At 46.9% G+C, this 24,685-nt stretch overlaps 1 protein-coding gene across 1 annotated transcript in view; it reads left to right on the forward strand.

Moving 5' to 3' along the window:
• WDR27 (WD repeat domain 27) overlaps window positions 1-24,685 on the forward strand; it is a 577,860-nt gene that overhangs the window by 54,497 nt on the left and 498,678 nt on the right. Inside the window, exons 5-6 of the mRNA XM_077486311.1 lie at window positions 13,879-13,986; window positions 15,617-15,668. Of these exons, the coding sequence (XP_077342437.1) occupies window positions 13,879-13,986; window positions 15,617-15,668 (160 nt within the window). The remainder of the gene's footprint in view (window positions 1-13,878; window positions 13,987-15,616; window positions 15,669-24,685) is intronic.

Raw genomic sequence — 24,685 nt, forward strand, 5'->3', positions numbered from 1 at the left:
TTTTCAAAATTTTCGGTATTTTTTTATTTGTAGCGCAAAAAATAAAAACCGTAGAGGTGATCAAATACCACCAAAAGAAAGCTCTATTTGTGGGAAAAAAATGATAAAAATTTCATTTGGGTACAGTGTAGCATGACCGCGCAATTGTCATTCAAAGTGCGACAGCGCTGAAAGCTCAAAATTGGTCTGGGCAGGAAGGTGTTTAAGTGCCCTGTATTGAAGTGGTTAAAAATGCCATACTGGTGAGGTGACCCCACAATAGAGATAAAACTCCTCTTCTCGGGTCCTTCTATGGTGCTCCTGGTCCCTCCATCCTGATGAATGCCCCCACAGCAAGCAGCTTTCTATGGGGGCACCCAAGCTGAGCCGCAGTTCCTTGTGTCCATCCAAACTCAGAGCCATGGCCTGGCCCCCCCTTCTCTCTTCTTTGGCTGGCTGACTTTAAATTTACAGCAGCAGGAGCCAATGGCACCACGCTGCTGTCTCAGCCAATCGGGGGGGGGGGGGGGAGTCCCTGGCAGCCGAGACACTGCTTCAACATTGCTGCATCTAGATGGGGCTCAGGTAAGTATTAGAGGGGATGAGGGGGGCTGCTGCACACAGAAGGTTTTTTTTTTTAATCTTAATGCATTAAAAAGAAGTATATATATATATATTTTTTTTTTGATTCATACTTACCTAGGTAGATGCTGCATCTGTCCCCCGACACCTCTAACACTGAGAACCGAGTGATTGAACACTGCCGATCTGTCAGTCGCATCTCTCTGCTCTGCCCCTTCCTCGCTCACTGGAGTGCTGAGCTGTGAAGGGGGTGGGAGCGACCGGCTCAGGCTGAGATGCTGAGCTGGGTGTTGGTCCAGGGATCTGGGCGGATCCCGTCTCCATGGTCACGATGACGCCGAGCCTGGACGACTCTGTGATGTCAACAGAGAGCAGACTTCAGCCCGCTCTCTGCTGAAAACGGGTCACAGGAGTGCAAAACATACTGCATACCTGTGATCCATAAATTAGCTTTGGCTGTACTTCTCCTTTAAGATAATCCCTCTGCCTTTACAACCACTTTAAATGGAGTAGAATAAGAAGTTAATTAAGGCTGATTCGAGTAAATTAGGGGTTAAACAGAGGAACATTTAAAAAAATATATATATTTTCTTTACTTGACAGGTTGTTTTAAACTGACTTCAGCTGCAGATTGAAGTTCATCTATTTGATCTGTAGTTGAAGAAAAACAGAAAGATACAAAAAGACACAATGTTTCATTTTTTCTTTTGGCTGAGCAGCTGAGCAAAGTTGTTGATATGCACTGTCCGGCTCCTTTTTTCTTTAGAGCTCCAATTGCCGGGATTTCAGTTTACACTTCAGCTGTCAACAGCGGGAAACCCACTGACAGCTGAATGAGTCATCCATTGTTAAGGCTCTGCTCATTAACAACCTATAATAGCTGGACTTTTTTTTTTTTTAAATCTCAGCTGTCAGTGAGGGAATCCCACTGTCAGCTGAAAGAATCGAGCCTGAAAGTGTCAGTTTCAGGTATCAGAGTATTTGTACGAGTACTGATACTTGTGCAAATGCTCTGTATCGACACCGATACTGGTATCAATGCGACCCTACCCAAGATGAGTGACCTCTTTCTCACCTTTTTTTCTCTTTTCTTGACTAATAACCCTGTTCATTCTCACCTTCTTTTTCTTCTTACATTCGTTTTTTCTTCTATTTTGTCCCTTAGACAGACACCTATGATAAGTAAAGGAATTAAGTCTATTTATATGCAAGTTAGGGCCTTCTTTGGTAACCCCATTGCAATAAATATTCAATGGGCTCCTGCGCTTAAATGGAATTTGTGAGGAATGTTTTTATTTAGTGGATGCCGCAGGCACTTTCACGAGACACCAGCTCATGTATATAGACTAGTTGAAGTCACCGGAAGTGACGTAACGCGTAGGATACGGAGACCGGAAGTGGCGCTCGCACCAGAGCGGTCGATTTGAATTGTCTTGCTGCTAATACTGCCTATTTACCCCATTTTGTTTGTGAGTAATTTTGTAATTCTTTTATTTAATGCGGAAGAAATAACAGGCACATGGACAACAATAATAAAACATACAGAATTTCAAACATACAGCTTACAGTATCACTCAGGTGGGATATACATAGAGACCACCCCCAATACAGGCTTAAACGAAACAAGAAAAACATTCCCAGACCGGGGGCTAGAGTCCTTCTCCAGACCGCCAACACCAATTAGCAAACCAATCCCACCTAGGTGAGCAGCAATCATCGCATGGCCATGCATTACAGCGAGATGGACAAATTTTTTGTATTATAAAGAAAGGGAAAAGGAGGGAGATGGGCGATGAGCCGGGCCCCAGGCGGACAGAACAAACACTCGTTGAAAACTGGTCATTCCCAGGGAAGCCCACAACCCACCGCTGCCCGCCAGGGCTAACCGGCAGGATCAAAGCATAAAAAATAAAGGGCTGAGGAAGCAAAACGGTAAGGGCAAAGGGGAGTACGGAAGGAAGAGACTACAGGGGGAGACAGAGAGAAAGGGGAGCCAGGGAGAAAGAAGGGGTACCAGAACAGAGAGACAGACTAAGTAGAAGAAACACAGAGAAGGCTCCAGGCGAGCGAAAGCGAGGAAGGCTAACAGAAAAGAGCAAGACAGGGACTGTGAGCACCACCGGACCGCAGGGGGGGGGGAGCGAAGCCAGCCGACAGAGACCCTCTCTCAACGAGCATTTAAAGCTACCACCCGAAGGTAAGCCTCAGTGTAGGTGAAATGATTCCAAGGCCTCCAAGTCTCACGAAAGGCCTCCTCCCTATTATGAAGCGTCGCTGTGAGGTCTGCCATATCTCTTAATTCGTTCACTTTCGAGAACCATAGAGCCATAGCCGGTGGGTTCTCCGATCTCCAGCACAGAGGGATACAGGCCTTCGCCGCGTTAAGCAGCTGAATAGTCAACGAGTTCCTATACTTTTTAATGGATCGGTCCGACAAGTGCAGCAGGCAGGCCGCAGGGTTCCCCTCCAGAGAGACACCAGTCAGACGACCGATCGTGTCGGTCACCCCGCGCCAGAAGGGTACCAGCTTGGGACAGGCCCAGAAAACGTGCAGCATCGTTCCCTCTGCCTCCCCACAACGCCAGCAACATGCCGACACCTGGGGGAAGATGCGGTGGAGAACGGATGGGACTCTATACCACCGAGTTGTGATCTTGTAGCACGTCTCCTGAACCCGTGTAGCCATAGAGGATTTCTGTGCAAAATGGAGAATTTTCTGCTGTTGATCTGGAGTAAAGTGGGTGCCGAGCTCTGCCTCCCACTTCGCCACATACGGGGGGACATACCCCTCAGCCGGACGAATCAGGGCAGAGTAAAGGAGCGAGAGGCAGTGCCGCACCGGTTCCCCCCGGTGACAGATACGCTCTAACTCCGTGAGGGGGCGAGAGATGCCCGGCGTCCACAAACAATTACGCAAGAAATTCCTCAATTGCAGACCGCTCCAAAAGTCCAGTGGAGGGTCCACTGCCCTCTGCCCTGCCTCCGGGGTGAGTCGACCATCCGGGCCGATAAAGTCACATAGCCGCCGCCTGTCACCCATCTGCAGACGATGAAAGCAGGGGTTCTGGAAGCCCGGTATAAAGTCCGGGTTTCCCAGAACTGGCACCATGGGGGAGGGGACCGGGGACACCGACGAGTTCCGAAAGGGCTCCCTCGTCACCCGCAGGGTGCCTCCCAATGTGGGATGATCCAGTATAGCCCTTGGCAAAGGCGCTGATGACCAGGGCCTGCTCCCGATCGTGTCCCCCGAGTCCTCCCTCTCCATGGCCACCCAAAGCTTCGCCCCCTCATGACAATGCCAGTCCACCAGCCTGGACAGGTGAACTGCCCTGTAGTATGTCCTCACGTCTGGAAGACCAACTCCACCCCAGTGCTTAGGCAGATGCAGAAGCTGCAATCTAAGACGAGGTCTCCGGTGCGACCAGATAAACGCACGGAATATGGAGTCTATCCGCTTGAAAAAGGTGGAAGGAAGGTAAATTGGCAATGCCTGCAACAGATACAAAATTTTCGGCAACAGAGTCATCTTAAGCGCACTGCACCGACCGAACCACGTCAGCATTAGTGAATGCCAGTACAAGAGATCAGCCCTCAGGCGGTCCACCAGAGGTACAAAATTGGCTGCATGGGTCAGGGGTAACCTCAACACCGAGATAGCGGATATGACTGGTAGCCCACTTCAGCGGATAGGCCCCCCGTAGGTGCCGTACCACCTCTTCCCCAACGGTAATGTTAAGGATGGAGGATTTAGCTAGATTAATTTGGAAAAGGGAGAGAGAACCGTACTCCGCCAAGGAGGACAGCAGGGTAGGCAATGACGCAAGGGGATCTGTTAAAAAGAAAATTAGGTCATCAGCAAATGCGGCCACCTTGTGGGTACCCGACGCCTTCGCATAACCAGCAATGTCTGTATTTGACCGAATATGGCACAGAAAGGGTTCGAGAGACAGAATAAAAATCAACGGGGACAGGGGACAACCCTGTCGGGTGCCGTTCTTGATAGAAAAATAGGGAGACCTCGTTTCATTAACCTTAACCACCGCAGTAGGGCTCGAATAAAGGGACAAAACCCAATGGAGCATGGAGTGGCGCAGTCCTATATGTTCCAGGGTAGCTCTGATAAACGACCAGTCCACGCGGTCAAAAGCCTTCTCTGCGTCAGTGGACAGCAGGAGGAGGGTTCGCTTAGAGGTTCTGGCCGCGTGGACCAAGTTGAGAACTCTAATGGTGTTGTCCCGGGGTTCACGCCCCGGGACAAACCCGGCCTGGTCCCTATGAATGAGGCTAGGGATGTGCGGGAGCAGCCTGTTCGCCAGAATTCTGGCAAAGAGCTTCAGGTCCGAATTTAACAAAGCGATTGGACGGTAGTTGCCGCAGCACAGTGGATCCTTTCCCTCCTTCGGAATGAGGGAGATATGGGCTCTAAGGGAGTCCACCGGAAAGGAAGTGCCCTCGGCAAGAGAGTTGAGGGCAGTGACCAGGGGCTTCCCCAGTATCCCAAAGAAAGTCTTGTAATACGCCGGTGTGAAACCGTCGGGGCCCGGAGCCTTTCTAGGCTTAGACTCTGCCAGAGCCACCCCCAGCTCCTCAACCATAATGGGTCCCTCCAGCTCAGCTCGTACCTCCACAGGCATACCCGAGGCAGCCAAATATGACCGGGGAGTCAGGCCCTCCGCCCCAAGAGGGTCAGGCGCAGGGGGCCCCTTCAGATTGTAGAGGCCTTCATAGTAGGCCTGAAATTCGGCCGCTATGTCCTCTGACCTGCTCAATTTCTGACCAGATGCCGATTTAATATGGGGAATGTATGTCTGGGTTCGCGGGCCCCTCAAGGCCCTCGCCAGCAAGGACCCCGGTTTGTTAGAGTACTCAAACATAGTTCGACGGGCCCAAGCCAGCTTTTGTTTAGTCTTCTGGAACAAAAGGGAGCGCAGTTCTTCACGAGCTTTAAGGAGATCCTGAAAAACCGCCCGTGCCAAGTGCGCCTTATGTTGGGTCTCCAGCCTCCGGAGCGTGGCTAGGAGTTCGTCCGTGCGCTTCATCCTCTCCCGCTTAAGACGAGCCCCTATTTTCATCAGCACGCCCCTAATCACCACCTTATGCGCCTCCCATACAGTAAGGGGGTTAGCCACCGAGGCACTATTAATAGAGAAGTACTCCCGCAACGATGTCTGGACCTCCAGACAAACATCCCCAGACTGGAGCAAGGCCTCGTTAAGAGTTCAGGATGGAGGGGGACGTGATTCCAACCCCAACTGAAGGGTTAAGTGGACGGGCGCATGATCAGAGAACGAGATAACGTCGATGGAGGCGGATACCACCGCAGGCAGATCCCTATGCGACACCAATAAGTAGTCCAACCGGGAGTACGTATGGTGGACCTGCGAGAAAAAGGTGTAATCTCTGGTTTGTGCGTGCAGCAACCGCCACGGGTCGACCAGGTGCAGCGCCTGGAGCTCCGTTTTCAGTCGTTTTAAGCGCGCATAAGATAAGTGGGAAGCCCCCCTAGATACATCAAGTGCTGGGTCCATGGCAAAGTTAAGGTCCCCGCCAAAAACCAGCAGCCCGTCTGCAAACTCCAGCAACTCAGGGATAAGAGTCTGCATGAACTGCACATGGTCAGTGTTCGGGAAAATACACGTTGGCAAAGGTTACCTGCCTACCAAACACCGTCCCCTTCAGAAAGATAAAACGGCCCTGCGTGTCCGCCCGCTGCGCCTCGAAACACCATGGAACAGATCTGGCTATCAAGATACTCACCCCCTTTGATTTGAAGATCGGAGAAACGCTGTGATAGACCCAGGGGAAGGCCCCATTGGTAAGTTTGGGTGTGCAACCCGCGCAAAAGTGCGTCTCCTGCAAAAATGCTACCTGCGACCCACCCTTGCGCAGGTTCGTCAACAGCTGCGAGCGCTTCTCCGGGGTGTTAAGGCCCCGCACATTCAGGGAGGTGACCTTAAGGAGACCCATTCCACCTCACTGGAGACCAACGGCAAAGGAGCTCGGCAATCCCCAACCCGCTGGCCCCCCCCGCGGCACGGGAACAACCCACAGGAGCCCCAAAAGAGAGTGGGCAGAGAACACAGGGGATTAGGGGGGAGAGGAAGGGAAATAGGGGAGAAAAGAGGAGAAAGGGATCACCGGGAACGGGACAGGGGGGCAAGAAGAAAGAGAGTCAGCGGTGATCGCTACTTAAACTCGTAGCCCTACGATTGGGCACACTAGGTGTCCACACCAGGGCCCACCCTAACGTGGGGGGGGGTAAAAAAAAAAAAAAGCTGGGATTCCCGAAGATGGACACTCGAGAGATCGTGGAGAGATAAAAATCAGGGATAGAAACATTGGAGATGCAGGAGACTAGCCAATGAGAACCAAAATATAGAAAACTACACTGCAAACAAAACATTAATACATAAAAATATAACAGGTGTCAACACTGGCAGAACATATCATATCATAACATAACATAACCGGCCACCCATGACATTGTCCCGGGTCCCCAAACTGGGACCGGACAGTGGAGCAGGAGCAACCCAATCAGGACATGAGGATTCCCATCGTGGTCAGCAAGCTGGGGATGATCGGTAGGTCCGCGCCCAAAGCATTATCAGTGTGGGGGGGTGACTCACAAAAAGGAGCAAAAGGACCGGAGGGAGGGGCCAGCACCCCGGATCCTGCCGGGTGAGGCGTGACTATGTGAGGGCGAGTAAGGGCCCCACAGAAGGACCAAGGGCATCCCAACTGTCGGGCACCTGGGGGGGAGGAGAGGGCACAGGGCCCCAGCTATGCCGTGGGCAGGCGGACCAACCCATCCCCCCCCCGCATGAACCCCCCCCACCCCTCACCCATGACACAGATCCCCCCCCCCTGCAACACAGAAGAGTAACCCCATCCCCATCCAAACAACTAACAAGGGATACAGGAAAAAGGGGGGACAAGCAATATCAATTACAGTAAGAACCCACCATTCATTACTGACACAGTCCTGGGAACCAAGGAATGCATTAAGTAGCACAGTAGAAATGAGGAAAAAGTTCAGCTGCTTACCCAACCCCGGACAGGGGTAGGATCAGTCCTCCGAAGCCAGTGGATGACGTCTAGTGTCCTCTCTGCTGGGCGCACGAGACCGGGGGCGGCGCACTCGCTGCGGCCTTGGCAATGGTGGTCCGAGCGCCTCCTGGGAAAGCAAATCGTCAAACCAGTTTGGGACTGAAACGGCTGGCCTACCAAGAAACCCAAAGAGGGTCGGCAACTGATCAGGAGAACGAAGAAAAAACTCTGCTCCCCTCTTCCGGACTATTAGATGAAAGGGGTGGCCCCATCGATAGGTAGCTTCGGCCATGCGGATCACCTCAAGAAGGGGGCGCATAAGACCCCGGAGGGCTCTCGTTTGCCTGGAGACATCCGGGTAGATCCTGATAAGAGCTCCATCAAAATCGATAGGGCCCCTTTCCCAAGCGAGACGTAGAATTTCCTCCTTTACAGTGAAGAAGTGCACTCTGCAAAGTACGTCGCGGGGTAGGTCTGCTGCTCCTGGGTCCCTGGATGCCGACGGAGTCACTCTGGGGCCTGGGATTCGGTGGACCCGGTCTAGCTCCAGGTCAGTGCCTGGGGGCTTCCCAAGGACTTGATTCAGTATGGCCACCACCGTTGTACGTAGGTCAGGTCCCATAGTCGCCTCCGGGATGCCCCGGAGGCGCAGATTGTTCCTCCGACTTCTGTTTTCGCCGTCATCTACACGAAGTTGCATTTCAATCAAGTATCGCTGCAAGGCTTGCTGCCCGCTCTCAAGGGCGGCCAAGCGGTTTTCCGAGGAAGAGCTGGAGGTCTCCAGTGCGGTGACCCGTTCATCAACAGTGTCCACTTGTTGGCGCAGGTCGTGTAGCTCGCGAGACAGGGCATTGACAATGGAAGCAGCCATCTCCTGCAGGTCCTGCTTGGATGGCAGGCCTGCCACTAAGTCCCGCCAGGGGCCGTCCACCCCAGCCCCCGTGCCCCCCCGCCTGTTAGACTGCAGGGAACGTCCAGGTTTGGAGAGGCCTGTGCTGGCGAAGAAAGTAGTTGCTTATGCCGTGTCCTGACGGTGTCCCCGAGGCCCGCCGGTGCCTGCGCCCTCCTGGCATGTAGTTTCCACCACGTCTGACGAGTTTGCGGCCGGTTCCCTGGCTAGCTCCAGACTGCGGTTTCACATGCCCATCTTTACTCCACGTCCCCCAGGACGGCTACTTGGCAGGGTGGAATGTATAGTAGGAGGCCGGGCCGGCCTCGGAGCTCTCCCGCGGGTGGTTGGATCAGGAAAGGCCGGGGATCCACAGGCCTCACTAGGCCGCACTAGGCCGGAGCCTGCCGCGGCCTCCCCGAGTGTCCTACGGGCCCCAGAATCCCACCGGAGCGACCCCCAGCAATAGATGAGTGGCAGGGGGGTGTAGATGAAAGTCCCCTACCTGCCTGAGCGGCTCTGCGTGACTCCAACCGGGAGGCCTCGAGGCGGCAAGATGGCGGCGGCCGGCGCCGGGTTCTCCTCGTGGCCCGCGGGATTCGATGGCTCCGGAATCCCTCAATAGCCCCCTGGGGGGAAGCAGCAGAGTGTCCCGGACCCGATGATGTGGGTCTCAGGTCGGGAATCCGGAACAGCGGTGCGGATGGCGGCGGATTGCTCCGTGTGTCCAGGAGCCAGCCTCAGACAGGTCCGCCGCCATATACGTCCGGCCACGCCCCCGTTTGTGAGTAATTTTAACCTTTTAATAAAGTAGTGGATTTTAAATACATGCTACACTATGGTTGCTCTTATATTTATTCTCTGAGCTATATTGGAACATCTTAATCGAGTATATTGTGACGGAGATCTGAGAGTGACCCCCTGAGGCCCCCCCTTTCACCCCCTTCCCTGGGACTCCTGGTATATCTAAGAGGAGGCTGCATATACGCTATATTTTATATAGCGGGAAGGTAATTACCCAGTGTGCACACTTATGCGTGGAATCACCTATGTGGAGGAAGAGCCTCTGAAGCATTTTTCAGCACAAAATCACTTTATATGTTTATGTGACATCATCACGGGACTGTGTTCACGTCATTAACAGCTGGATATAGTCCAATTGTTTTGCTATTTTTTGCACTTAGCACTTTCTGTTTATAGAGCTTTGATTTATAGTTTGATTATTGTATGTGTTTTTTTATTTATATTTTGTGTTACACTTAGCACTTTGCTTGCATTTTCTGCACTTTATCTTTGCGCCTACCTAGTCAGTAACTGTTTATATTTCAGTCACATTGGTTTTGCTATGATGCACTCAGCACTTTTTGCCGTAGAAGTCTGATTTACAGTCAGACCACTGTATGTGGTTTTATTGCACTTATTATTATTATTATTCATTGCACTATTGCACTTAGCACTATTATTATGTCATAGAGATATAAGTTGCACCCTGTATTGTGACAGTTATCATTGTGTACACACTGCTGCAAGCACTTTCGATAGAATAATTTCCACACCGGGAGAAGAGTTCTCCTCTACCATACTAGTCTGAATACATACCATCTGATATATCTCCATCCGAATAATTAGCTCTCTAGCGTTTTCTTATAAGGTTCCATTTTTCTGGAAGCGCAGCCCCATCATTTTATCCTTTGGTCTAACCCCATTGCAATGTCATAACAACCAGCCTGCTGCACTGGCATTGAGTGGAACAGATAGGATTCCTTAGGGCTGACATATGATATTTAACCACTTTCAGACCGGACCATTTTGCTGGTAAATGACCAGAGGTCTTTTTACAATTTGGCACTGCGCTGCTTTAACTGGTAATTGCGCGGTCATGCAATGTTGTACCCAAACAAAATTTGCGTCCTTTTCTTCCCACAAATAGAGCTTTCTTTTGATGGTATTTGATTGCCTCTGCGATTTTTATTTTTTGCGATATAATCGTAAAAAGACCGCAAATTTTGAAAAAAAATGATATTTTCTACTTTTTGTTATTAGAAAAATCCAATAAACTCAATTTTAGTCATACATTTAGGCCAAAATGTATTCAGCCACATGTCTTTGGTAAAAAAAAAGTCAATAATTGTATATTTATTGGTTTGCGCAAAAGTTGTCACATCTACAAACTAAGGTAAGTTTTCTGGAATTTACGCAGCTTTTAGTTTACGACTGCCTATCTCATTTCTTGAGGTGCTAAAATGGCAGAGCAGTACAAAACCCCCCCAAATGACCCCATTTTGGAAAGTAGACCCCCTAAGGAAATTGATAAGTGGCATGTTGAGCCCATTGAATATTTTATTTTTTTGCCTCAAGCGATTGAATAATGACAAAAAAAAATTTTTTTTTTTTTTTTTACACAAAGTTGTCACTAAATGATATATTGCTCACACATGCTATGGGCATATGTGAAATGACACCCCAAAATAAATTCTGCTGCTTCTCCTGAGTACGGGGATACCACATATGTGGGACTTTTTGGGAGCCTAGCCGCGTACGGGGCCCCGAAAACCAAGAACCGCCTTCAGGTTTTCTAAGGGCGTTACAGTTTTGAAGGCCATAAAATGCCAAGATGGCACAAACCCCCCCCAAATGACCCCATTTTGGAAAGTAGACACCCCTAAATTTAGGGGTACACTAGTGAGACTAGGTAATAAATGGCGGGTGCCCTGAAACTATAAAAAAATAACTAACCAACCAGCGTCACCTGTAACAGTTATATGGTGATCACTGGTGAAAGGGTTAACTAGGGGGCAATCAGGGGGCTTTATGCGGTAGTATATGGGGGTCCCTGGCGCTATAAAAAGCTGCGGCGAACCTAAATACCTACCTGCCTAACTAGCGTCACCTGTGACACTAATACAGCGATCAGAAAAACGATCGCTTATTAGGCTGGGTTCACACTGGAGCGATGCGGGAACGCCACAAATCCGCGGCGGGTTCCCGAATCGCATGCCTCCCGGCGGCAGTTCACACTGCCCTATGCGAACTGCTGGGAGTGTCAGTGAAATGTTAATGACACCCCCAGATCAGTTTGCATATCGCAGTGCGATCTGCAAACTCGGATCGCATGGTGTGAACACCCATGCGATCCGATTCTGCTGCGGGCCAAAAAAAGGGTCCCGTGCGAATTTGCGGCGGGTGCGGCGGGTGCGGCGGGTGCGATGCGAATTCAGCCATACTATCTGTATGGCTGAACTCGAATCGCACAGAGATCGGATGTGATTTGCACTGCAGTGCGGTGCGAATCACATTCGTTCTCATAAACCGCTGCAATGTGAACCCAGCCTTAGTGACACTGGCGACGGGGGGTGATCACGGGGCTAACCCTAACTGCCCTAACAGTTATTACAGTCACAAATGACACCAATGCAAAAAAAAAAAAAAAAATGACATTGGTGTCACTGTGACTGGGGGGCAGGGGTAATTGGGGGGGTGATCGGGGGGGTGTGAGTGTGCCTGGCATGTTCTACTGTGTAGTGTCGTGTTGGTGCAACTCACCGATCCTCTCTCCTCAGTGTCGGAACGAAAAATACCGACACGGAGGAGAGATTACATCACTTCCTCTCCTGTGTTTACATTACAGGAGAGGAAGTGATGTGACGAAGGATTTCTATTCGTCGGGAGCGATCGCGAGGGGGTGGCCATGAATGAATGGCCGCCCCCTCATCCCGGATCGCTCGTGAACGAATACCGACCGCCGCAGGCACCGGGCCCCCGACCCGCGGGAAGGCAAGGACGTACATGTAAGCCCTTATGCCTGCCCGTGCCATTCTGTCGACGTACATCGTCGTGCGGCGGTCGGGAAGTGGTTAAGCAAGGTCTTAAAAGACTTGTAGATGGTGTAAACTTGGATTTATAAAAGACACAACACTGCTGCAATATTTCTGTATCTTTATTACAGTAGTGCTGTCTATTGACATTGATACTTCCATGGTTGACAGATCTGCCTGTTTGTTATCTGATGTTTTTAGGGCTTTTGGCATTTTTGGGCTGATTTACTAAACCTGGACAGTGCAAAATCTGATGTAGCTGTGCATGGTAGCCAATTAACTTCTAACTTCAACTTGTTTAATTAAGCTTTGACAAGAACAACCTGGAAACTGATTTATTTTTTTGCAGAGCTACACCAGATTTTTTATGCTCCAGTTTTAGTAAATCAACTCTATAGGCTTTTAGAGGATTTTCGGAGCAGCCTCAGTCCTGAATGCAAATGCCAAATGTGGCTAAAGACACCGATAGATGCATTTGCACTTTAGAATTTATTAATTTCAATGGCCAGAATAAGTTAAAATACTTGCCAATGAAATAAACACCCAAACACTGAACGCTGCTAAACTCTGCTAAGCTCATCTAAACTGGGTTGAAAACAACGCAGCTTAGGTGAGTTTTAGTAAAGCTTATTTTCTCCTGTCAGGGTGTGACGGAACCTATTTTCCACACTCCGCTTGAGTGTTTCCATCAGTATACCGCTTCCTAAGTGCTGGAACATGACGCCAATGGATCTGCTTATAGGAACCCCAAGAACTAGACAACACCAGTCTTGGAGTACATCACGAATAGCCCTTTATTTGAGATCTCCCACAAATATATACAGCAAGATGACTAAAACCTAACCTAATTAGCATGAGCTAATTATCTAATAATTGACCCAGACTAGTTGACTGAGAGACAAGACTTTTCAGGGTACATCTCCTAGCTCACTGACTGACTATTCAATACACATTACCATATTACCATAAACATCAACACATGGTTAATTAGCACAACAACATTGTGTGGGATATTCTTACAAGCCAGACTAGACTCATTTAGACGACACAGACAGGTGGCTGGAGTTGATGACATTAGCATCTAACAGTTTGTGTCCTAACAGTGTGATTCAGTCTATTGCTAATATGGCATATACATATCCAGAGTCTGTGTGTCTTGGGGGGCGGCAAGGACCTGAATCCAAGTAACACCTCAGGGGTCCCCAGGCATACAGCTCACAAAGAGCACCGTTCCCCCAAATGCCAGGGTACATAATCGCAATGCAAGAGGCTGGCATTCAGTCCCTTCCAACAGCCTCTGTCCCGGCTAGGTCTGTCACACAGGGGAAATAGTGTTTATCATAAACAGTGTGCATGAGGCCTAAACCCAATAAAAACTGATTAGAAAAATAATATAGAAAGTGAACAAAATGATGGCTGCTATAAATCCAATGTATTCAATTTGTTGTAAGTGATCATGAGAATGTTATTCAATAGGGTTTTTTTGTTATTTTTTTGTTTTTTAGTCTAATGCGCTGTATAAAATATTGTTAAAATGCTTTTTGTCTGTCCTTTTTCTGGTAACAGAAAGAAGAAATACTTGCAGAGTTGGCAGTACACCAGGGACTGGTGACTGGTGCAGAATTTTGGGTTGATAATTTCCTTGTGTGCATTTCTGAGGACAGAACTTTTTCGGTAATACTCTAGTACAATGTGTAACTATCTATTGCTTCCTTTGGTAAAGTAATATCATATGAAATATTAATGGACTGTCAGAGTTAGCAGAAAACAACAGATACTGCGCAAAATAAGGAATTATAACTATGAAAGTCTGGCGTGTGTATTTTATGAAAATTAATGAAGCTGTGGGAAACATCAGTTTTTTATTTGGCTTAAAAAAATTTTTTTATTATTATACACGATTTCTGTAGCGCCAACAGTTTACGCAGCGCTTTACAATGTATAGGGGGGGAGGGAACAACACAATTACAGTACAATACAAAAGGTACAGGAGGGCCCTGCTCGTAGAGCTTACATTCTAAAGGGGGGGGGGGGGGGGTGGTGGTACAAAAGGTAATAGCTGCAGAGAATGATTTGATGGGGGTGGGGGTAAAAAGTAAAGTTTCATTTTAAATGGAACCTGTACTTCATTTTACACTTTTAAAAATTACAGTCCTAAAAAAAAAAAAAAAAAAAAAAAAAAAAAAGATACCACAAGGTGCTTGCTATTACTTTATTAGCTATACAACTTCTTCTGTGCTCTCTCTGCTTTACTAGGGCTTCAATATCCTTTTTCTTTTTGACTAAGCCTTACCGACTCTCATTCCATTGTCCAGTGAGACTTTTTTTTTTTTGTGATCAGTAAGGCCCCTTTCACACTGGGGCGGTGCGGGCGTCGGCAGTAAAGCGCCGCTATTTTTAGCGGCGCTTTACCGTCGTTTTAGCGGCGGTCTGCGGGCGCTAGCGGGGTGGTTTTAACCCCCGCTAGCGGCCGAAAAAGGGTTAAAACCGCCAGCAAAGCGCCGCTGCAGCGGCGCTTTGCCGGCGGTATTGCCGCACTGTCCCATTGATTTCAATGGGTAGGAGCGGTTTAGGAGCGGTGAATACACCGCTCCTTCACCGCTCCAAAGATGCGGCTGGCAGGACTTTTTTCACTGTCCTGCCAGCGCACCGCTCCAGTGTGAAAGCCCTCCAGCTTTCACACTGGAGTGAAAGGGGCTGGTTTTTTTCAGGCGCTACACAGGCGCTATTTTTAGCGCTGTAACGCCTGAATACCGCCCCAGTGTGAAAGCAGCCTTAGGGCACAGTAAATGGTCAGGATAATGGCATTTTTGGAGTATAACCATAAAGCCAGAACATAAAGCCTATTGTGGTGATGAAATGATAGTTAATTAAATAAAATACTAATATAGCTAAAAGCTAAAAAATAATGATTGCACAAACTGTAAACTGCATTGAAAATTAAGTTTTATATATTTAACACTCAGATTTTTAGTCTTCTACTGTATGATGTGCCATACACCCTTTAAATATTCAACATCCGCATACCGTACATTTTACTATTTGCAATTGCTATTAGAAAAACGGAAACACATGGCAGTATTCAAACTCCTGGCATGGAAGTGTGAAAACAGAAAGAAAGATACAGTTTAGGAAGGACTGAAATACTGTACCCTTCTAATACTCCTATTAAGGCAGAATAGGATAAATAGGGTAAATGATCTGTCTTAAGCACTGTTACACTAGTTACTGGATTGCAGTAAATGCTTACTTTCACTTGTTGCCTGCAAATGATTTTTTTTACATTATATTATATTAATTATAGGTATGGGACTACCATGCAGGACACTTGGTATTCCAGTCTGGAATAATATCAGGTATGTATGTTACTCAAATTAAGTCATTACTTAATTTTATATGTTTATTTGCAGTGCGAACAAATAAACCATATGTGGTCATTAGCTGAAACAACTAATCGATTATAAAAATAGTTGTCAACTATTTCCATAATCGAATAGTTGGCCTGCACACAGAATGTATTATTCATTTACATATCATAAGATACGGTACAACACACATACAACTCAGTTTACCGTTTATACATGTCAGTAAGTGCCTGAGAGCTTGTGAATGTGTGAGGAGCAATGTTCATGGGACATGTAGTCCTGGGCAGGAGAAGAAAGTGACTGATTCTAAAGGAAGTTTTTTTTTACCTTGCTATAGGGACACTCTACACTATGCCTTGCAGCTTGCTATAGGGGCACTCTACACTATACTTTGCAGCTTGCTATAGGGGCACTCTGAAGGCAGGAGGAGCCAGAAGCTTTTCAGTTTAAATAAACCCCTTTATATCTGCTGGTTTTGTACTATAAAGAGCTAACTTGTTTTTTAACCCCATCATGACAGGGGATAAAAAAAGTGTGCTGCTGCTACTAAATGTCTAATGCTGTTCATACAAGTATTTATTTTTGGACTAGAATATTCATAGAAAAATTATTCGTACATTCGATGAATGGTTAAATGTCATTAGAATTTTTTTTTTTTTTTAACCAATTTTTTTAACAAATTTTCAGGCAGTGTATGTGTTTCCAAAATTACATTTATTTTGGAAACACATACACTGCCTGAAAATTTGTTCGACCGGGAAAAGTTTTCCATTTTGCTCCGATTTGACCCTACTAACAAGTAGAAAAAATTGTACAAAGGTTATTAAAACAAACATTTTTGAAGGAAAACTGTCCATGTATGGCCAGCATAAGTGACGTCAGGTGCAGGTAATATTATATTACAGTTCTGTCTGCAAATCTGCAAAACCAGTGTTTAACCACTTAACAACCGCCCATTGCCGATTAACGGCTTCAGGGCGGTTGTTTAACTCTGAGAGGCCGTTAATTAACGGCCTCCCAGAATTCTGCTCTCGCGCGCCCCCTGGGGCGCGCACACGAGAGCATCCGTGACCGCTGGGTCCAGTGGACCCGGCGCATCACGAATCACGGTAAACGGCCGCTCATCGCGGCCGTTTACCACGTGATCGCTCCGTCAAATGACGGAGTGATCACTTGTAAACAAGCCAGCGTCATGTTATGACGCCGGTTCCTCCCTCCCCCTCTCTGTGCCGATCGGTACAGCGGAGGGGGAAGAGATAGGTGTCAGCAGCGATGTGGGCTGCATCTGCAGTGCCCACATCGCTGCTCACCGAAAATTAACCCCTCAATTCCCTGCCATTACTCTGCATTACTCTGCAATACCCTGCCATTACTCTGCAATACCCTGCCATTACTCTGCAATACCCTGCCATTACTCTGCAACACTCTGCAATGCCCTGCAACACTCTGCAATGCCCTGCAACACTCTGCAATGCCCTGCAACACTCTGCAATGCCCTGCAACACTTCGCAATGCCCTGCAACACTCCGCAATGCCCTGCAACACTCCGCAATGCCTTGCAACACTCCGCAACACCCCGCAACACCCTGCAACACTCTGCAACACTCTGCAACACTCTGCAACACTCTGCAACACCTTGCAACACTCTGCAACACCTTGCAACACCTTGCAACACTCTGCAACACTCTGCAACACTCTGCAACACTCTGCAACACCTTGCAACACTCTGCAACACCTTGCAACACCTTGCAACACCTTGCAACACTCTGCAACACTCTGCAACACTCTGCAACACTCCGCAATACCCTGCAATACTCTGCAACACCCTGCAACACCCTGCAACACCCTGCAACACCCTGCAACACCCTGCAACACTCTGCAACACTCTGCAACACCCTGCAACACTCTGCAACACCCTGCAACACTCTGCAACACCCTGCAACACTCTGCAACACCCTGCAACACTCTGCCACACTCTGCAACACTCTGCAACACCCTGCAACACTCCGCAACACCCGCCAATACCCTGCAACACTCTGCAATGCTCTGCAACAACCGCCAATACCCTGCAACACTCTGCAATGCTCTGCAACACCCGCCAATACCCTGCAATGCTCTGCAATGCAGTACTCTGCAATGCCATACTCTGAGATACCCAGCCATACTCTGAGATACCCAGCCATAGTCGGTGATACCCTGCGATACCCAGCCATAGACATCCCCCCCCTCCCGCTGCCCTCCGCCCTCCGGTGCTTCTACCGAATCGCTAATACGATCAAAGCCAGAATCTTTTTTTTTTTTTTCGGGCTTCCCAGCTTAGAGGTGAGATGCGGGGTCTTATTGACCCCACATCTCACTGTAAAGAGGACCTGTCATGCCATATTCCTATTACAAGGGATGTTTACATTCCTTGTAATAGGAATAAAAGTGATCAAAAAAATTATTTTTGGGGAAAAAAATGTCAAACTAAAATAAATAAAGTAAAATGAACAATAAAAAAAATGTTTTTTTTTAAAGCGCCCCTGTCCCCATGTGCTCGCATGCAGAAGCGAACGCATACGTAAGTCCCGCCCACATATGAAAACGGTGTTCAAACCACACATGTGAGGTATCGCTGCGAACGTTAGAGCGAGAGCAATAATTCTAGCCCTAGACCTCCTCTGTAACTCAAAACATATAACCAGTAAAAAAAAATTTAATCGTCGCCTATGGGGATTTTTAAGTAGCGACGTTTGGCGCCATTCCACGAGCGTGTGCAATTTTGAAGAGTGACATATTAGGTATCTATTTACTCAGCGTAACTTCATCTTTCACATTATGCAAAAATTGGGCTAACTTTACTGTGTTTTTTTTTTTTAAGCACAAAACTGTTTTTTTTTCCGAAAAATTACTGCGCAAATACCGTGCGAGATAAAAAGTTGCAAAGACCACCATTGTATTCTCCAGAGTGTTTGCTAAAAAAAATATATAATGTTTTGGAGTTCTATGTAATTTTCTAGCAAATAAATGATGATTTTTACATGTAGGAGAGAAATGTCAGAATTGTCCTGGGTGCTCCAGAACACCTGATGGCGCTCCATGCATGTTGGGCCTCTGTATGTGGCCACACTGTGTAAAAGTCTCACACATGTGGTATCGCCATACTCGGGAGTAATAGCAGAATGTGTTTTGGGGTGTAATTTGTGGTATGCATATGCTGTGTGTGAGAAATAACCTGATAATATGACAATTTTGTGAAAAAAAAAAAGTAAAAAGAATCTTGATTTTGCAAAGAATTGTGGGAAAAAATGACAACTTCAAAAAACTCATCATGCCTCTTACTAAATACCTTGGAATGTCTTCTTTCCAAAAAGGGGTCATTTGGGGGGTATTTGTACTTTTCTGGCATGTTAGGGTCTCAAGAATTGAAATAGGCCGTCAGTACTTCAGGTGTGATCAATTTTCAGATATTGGCACCATAGCTTGTGGACTCTATAACTTTCACAAAGACCAAATAATATCCACCAATTTGTACTTATTTTTACCAAAGATATGTAGTGGTATAAATTTTGGCCAAAATTTATGAAGAAAAAATTACTAATCTGCTAAATTTTCTAACAGAAACAAAGAAAAATTCATTTTTTTACAGAATTTTCGGTATTTTTTCTTTTATAGCACAAAAAATAAAAAACCCAGCGGTGATTAAATACCACCAAAAGAAAGCTCTATTTGTGTGAAAAAAAGGACAAAAATTTCATATAGGTCCAGTGTTGCATGACTGAGTAATTGTCATTCAAAATGCAAGAGCACCGAAAGCTGAAAATTGGTCTGGTTATTAAGGGTGTTTAAGTGCCCAGTGGTCAAGTGGTTAAGGTCCTAAGTTTTTATTTCTTTAAATACATTCTTTTTCTCTCTGAGTCTGATGTTATATACCAGACTCAACCCCTAATAGTGTATATTATATATATATATATATATATATATATATATATATATATACGCATCTCACAAAAGTGAGTACCGTATATACTCGAGTATAGGCCGACCCGAATATAAGCCGAGGCCCCCAATTTACCCCCAAAAAAACTGGCAAACTTATTGACTCGTGTATAAGCCGAGGGTGAGACATGCCTGTCCATCCCTGTGTGTGTGTCCGTCCATCCCTGTGTGTCCGTCCATCCCTGTGTGTCCGTCCATCCCTGTGTGTCCGTCCATCCCTGTGTGTGTGTCCGTCCATCCCTGTGTGTCCGTCCATCCATTCCTGTGTGTGTGTGTGTCCATCCATCCATCCATCCCTGTGTGTGTGTGTGTCCATCCATCCATCCATCCCTGTGTGTGTGTGTCTCCATCCATCCATCCATCCCTGTGTGTGTGTGTCTCCATCCATCCATCCCTGTGTGTGTGTGTGTCTCCATCCATCCATCCCTGTGTGTGTGTGTCTCCATCCATCCATCCATCCCTGTGTGTGTGTGTATCCATCCATCCCTGTGTGTGTGTGTCCGTGTGTGTGTGTGTCCGTGTGTGTGTGTGTGTGTGTGTGTGTGTGTGTGTGTGTGTGTGTCCAGCCTACCTGTGTCCCGAGCCTGTGTCCCGTGCCTTGCCTCCTTGCCTCCGTCCCGTGCCTTGCCTCCTTGCCTCTGTCCCGTGCCGTGCCTTGCCTCCGTCCCGTGTCGTGCCTTGCCTCCGTCCCGTCCCGTGCCGTGCCTTGCCTTGCCTCCGTCCCGTGCCTTGCCAGGATCGCCGCTCTTCGTCGGCGCCTCGGCGGACATTCTACCATTCAAACGCCGCGCCTCCGCCTCCGCCTGTGATAGGCGGAACACTGAATTTCCCAGCAGCCTGTGTTCCGCCTATCACGGACATCGTCTCATCCTCGTCCGTAGTACGAGGATGAGACGATGTCCGTGATAGGCGGAACACAGGCTGCTGGGAAATTCAGTGTTCCGCCTATCACAGGCGAAGGCGGAGGCGGAGGCGCGGCGTTTGAATGGTAGAATGTCCGCTGTCTGTCTGCTCGACACGCTGATCGAGCAGGCAGACAGCGATGACTCGAGTATAAGCCGAGATGGGCACTTTCAGCCTCAAAAAAGAGGCTGAAAATCTCGGCTTATACTCGAGTATATACGGTACACCCCTCACATTTTTGTAAATCTTTCAATATATCTTTTCATGTGACAACACTGAAGAAATGACACTTTGCTACAATGTAAAGTAGTGAGTGTACAGCTTGTATAACAGTGAAAATTTGCTGTCCCCTCAAAATATCTCAATACACAGCCATTAATGTATAAACTGCTGGCAACAAAAGTGAGTACACCCCTAAGTGAAAATGTCCAAATTGGGCCCAAAGTGTCAATATTTTGTGTGGCCAATTATTTTCCAGCACTGCCTTAACCCTCTTGGGCGTGGATTTCACCAGTGAATAAGGAAAATGAGAATGGCGCCAAATATTGAATGAAAAAATAATATAATGCTGCACCAAAAATTTGTAAAAACGAATAAAGCATAAAATAGTGAACAGATGGGTGCAAAAAACTTATATAAAAATCACCCAGCATAACATGAATATTATAATAATACAACATTAATGAAAGTGTCAGAACAGTCCAGCATACATATGCATATATATATATATAAAATACAATTGACCCTGAGAGAAGAGCACCTCAATACAATCAAACACCATGGAACGGTGGGAAAAAACCCTACTGGAAGAACAATGGGAAACCCCCGTATTGCGAATAACTGGAACAGACCCCCATACGAACACAGAGAACCCCAACACGGCAGACAAGGCCCACATAATAGAAAACATACACCATATCAAGAAAATAACTATAGAGATAGGGACCACTGGGGCCCTCCCCAAACTTGCAATCATCCATACGAACAATATCATATACCCACCTACAATTATTATGCTCCACTACGAGACTACCCGGAAGACAATAGAGATGACAGATACTACCAAACCTACTATCCAGAACCACAAGATAATAGGGCTTTTTTAGGCAGAGGAGCAGAACACTATCCACCAAGACGGACGGAAGATCAAATAGACACAAGACGGAGCCCAAGACGAACAGAGAAACAGAGAGAAGTGCGAAGAAGCCCAGGAAGAAAAGAGGAAGAAGAGCAGGCAAGAGAAAAAGAGAGTAAAAGGAGAAGGTATTTTTAACTTAAGCGGCCTACCATTAACACAAGAGGAAATCTGTGTTCTTGATAAAGGCCTGAAATATGCCCCTGTAAAAAATTTGAATAAATTCCAAACTTACATTGGCATACAGAAATATGTTAGAAATCTGAATATAAAAAAATATATCGCAAGTAATCCAATTAAAACTCGTGCCACTACATCCAATCAAGGAATAGTACATAGCTCATTGAGAAACAAATCTATTTTTAATCCACAGATTAACAACAACAAATATGTAGATGTTTTTAAAAAGGTTATAATCGAAGACCTTAAGTCACTAAATATCAAGAAGCAAGAAGAACCGAAATTTATGAAATGCGGCATCAAGAAACTGAGAAAAAGAAAAGACATAGTCATCTGCCCTGCGGATAAAGGAGGGGGAATTGTCATTTTACCAAAACACCAATATAACGAAAGTATGGAGACCCTACTGAGTGACTCCAGCACCTACCTTAAGCTTGGTAGTAACCCCATCTTTAGATGCAGAAAACAACTGGAACTAGAAGTACACCTTGGCCTGAAGAAAAACATTCTAAATAAAAAAGAAGCCCAATACCTCATCCCAGAGTCATGTCGCACCCCGGTGATCTATTCTCTTCCCAAACTGCACAAGAACAAGGAGAATCCTCCACCAAGACCCATCGTGAATGGAATAGATTCACTTACCTCCAGAATGGGTGCATACATAGACAACTTCCTACAACCCACTGTGAAAAACACAAAGGCCTACTTGCGGGTCACAAAACAAATATTACAGATCCCAGAGGAACTACCCAACTATGAAGGACCTTTGATTTTAGCAACTGCAGACGTATCCTCACTGTACACCATCATTTTTTACCACCAAGCTTGTGAGGCCACGAAATGGGGCCTAAAGAAACACTCAGATTTACCTTGTTCAGGGAGAAAATTCCTTATCAAATGCTTGGATTTTTGTCTAAAGAATAGCTATTTTTGGTTTAACTGAAACTACTATCAACAGAAGACAGGCGTAGCAATGGGCGCAAAATTTGTGCCCAGTGTAGCAGGTCTATTTATGGCTAAATGGGAAGAAGAATCTGTCTTTACGAACACACCCACAGAACAAACATATCCACCCTGTATTGCTATGAGGACTACTAGGTCACATCCTGAGTCGGACCATACTATCTAACAACCTGTCCGAAATACCGTCAACAAAATGGGCGCGATCGGAGCCCATGCGACGATCACCAGGAAAATGGCCGCCCCTAGTGCCTCAAGCACGGGTTTCTAGTATATGGCGACCAATACTAATTAAAACCCTCCGGATCTATTTAAACACACTACATTGCCCATAAGCCTCATCCCAGTCGAAGTCACGTGTGTTGTGACGTAACGCGTAGGATACAGAGGCATACAGACACCGGAAGAGACGGTCAGGCACGACCTACATATGGAAATGTGAGTTATCAATCATTTTATTTAATAAACTTCATTTGATTGAAAAATACTACACCATGGTAGGCTCTATATCCCCTCTTTATACCCTGTTACACTGAATATATGAGACTGACTCAGCGGAAAAAGAACAAAAGGACCACCCAAGGACCCCCCAGGCTTTGCTGCATACCCAATAGGGACGTGCAGGAACACCACAGCTTGAAGGAGTTTAAACACCTCCCTCCTCTTCTACATGCTGTTTACCTTACAGTAGTAAGGTAATAATCTAGCACAGCCACGAGTGTCAGTGACACTGAAAATTTTTGCCACACTAAAAAAGTCACACTGTCACCCTATAAGAGCTCCACATTCCACTTTGGGATTTATTTATTTATTTATTTTCACTTTGCATATTTTGCACAGTCCTGCCATATATTTGCTTATTTGCACCTGTTTGCTTTTTTGCACATTAATTAGTGGCACTGATCAATATCTATATACTTTGTTTATTTGCAAAGAATTATTGTCTAGCTATATCTTTTTTTATATATTTTTGGATTCTATATCAATTTTACTGCTTTTTACTGATTTGATCTGGTTTTAATACCTCATTGAAAACAGACAGTAATCTATCTGGACCCATTGGTATCTGGATACATGACAATTACGTTATGAACTCCAATTAATACCCACCTTCATTAAGTTGATATTTCCCTAAATCAGCATCTGCTAGGAAAATAATCTTCTAGGAGCGCAACACCACTTACTTTTATTTTCTTCCACACACCTGGGTAACAGTTTGGCCCTGACGGTGGATGCAGCACCTATAAAATATATCTAGATTCCCTTTTAGCGCAGGAGTACCTACCTGTCAGGGTTTCTCCCACTCGGAACGGGTGGATGCGCGTGCGTTAGCGCTGTTTGGCGCCATTGGCCCTATTTAAAGGAGGCTGCTGCATCTACTCGGTGCTGTTTGTCTGCAGCTCTGTCCCCGAACTACCTGCTATCTGCCTGCTGTTGTGATATCTGATCCGGCTTCCGTCTGACCTCGCTGACCTCTCCTGCTCTGACCCCGGCCTGCTTGACCTCGCTTTGGACTGTACCTCCGTTGCCGAACCTCTGCCTGCCTGCACTTCTCTTCTGCCTGCTGTACTTACCTGTCTGCTTATCCGTTGTGACCCGGCTTGCCTGACCATTCTTCTGCTGTCCAAGTGTGCTGCACCCGGTCCTTGCTGCCGCTGCCTTGCCTGCTGATCGCTGCCTGCCTGTCTACCATCTTCTCTGTGGTTCCAGCATCCAGAAGTTACCAGCCGCTGCTTCCAGTCAGACACTCCTACCCCGCTGAGCTCACGGGGCCACTGTCTCCACTCCAGTGGTCCCTGAACCAGAGCTGTAAGAGAAGTCTTCTTCCATCAAGTCGGGCTCATCACCAGGT

The sequence above is a fragment of the Lithobates pipiens genome, unplaced genomic scaffold, assembly GCF_037356315.1.
Source record: "Lithobates pipiens isolate NorthernLeopardFrog02 unplaced genomic scaffold, aLitPip1_a1.2 Scaffold_18, whole genome shotgun sequence".
NCBI classification, from domain to species: Eukaryota; Metazoa; Chordata; class Amphibia; order Anura; family Ranidae; genus Lithobates; species Lithobates pipiens.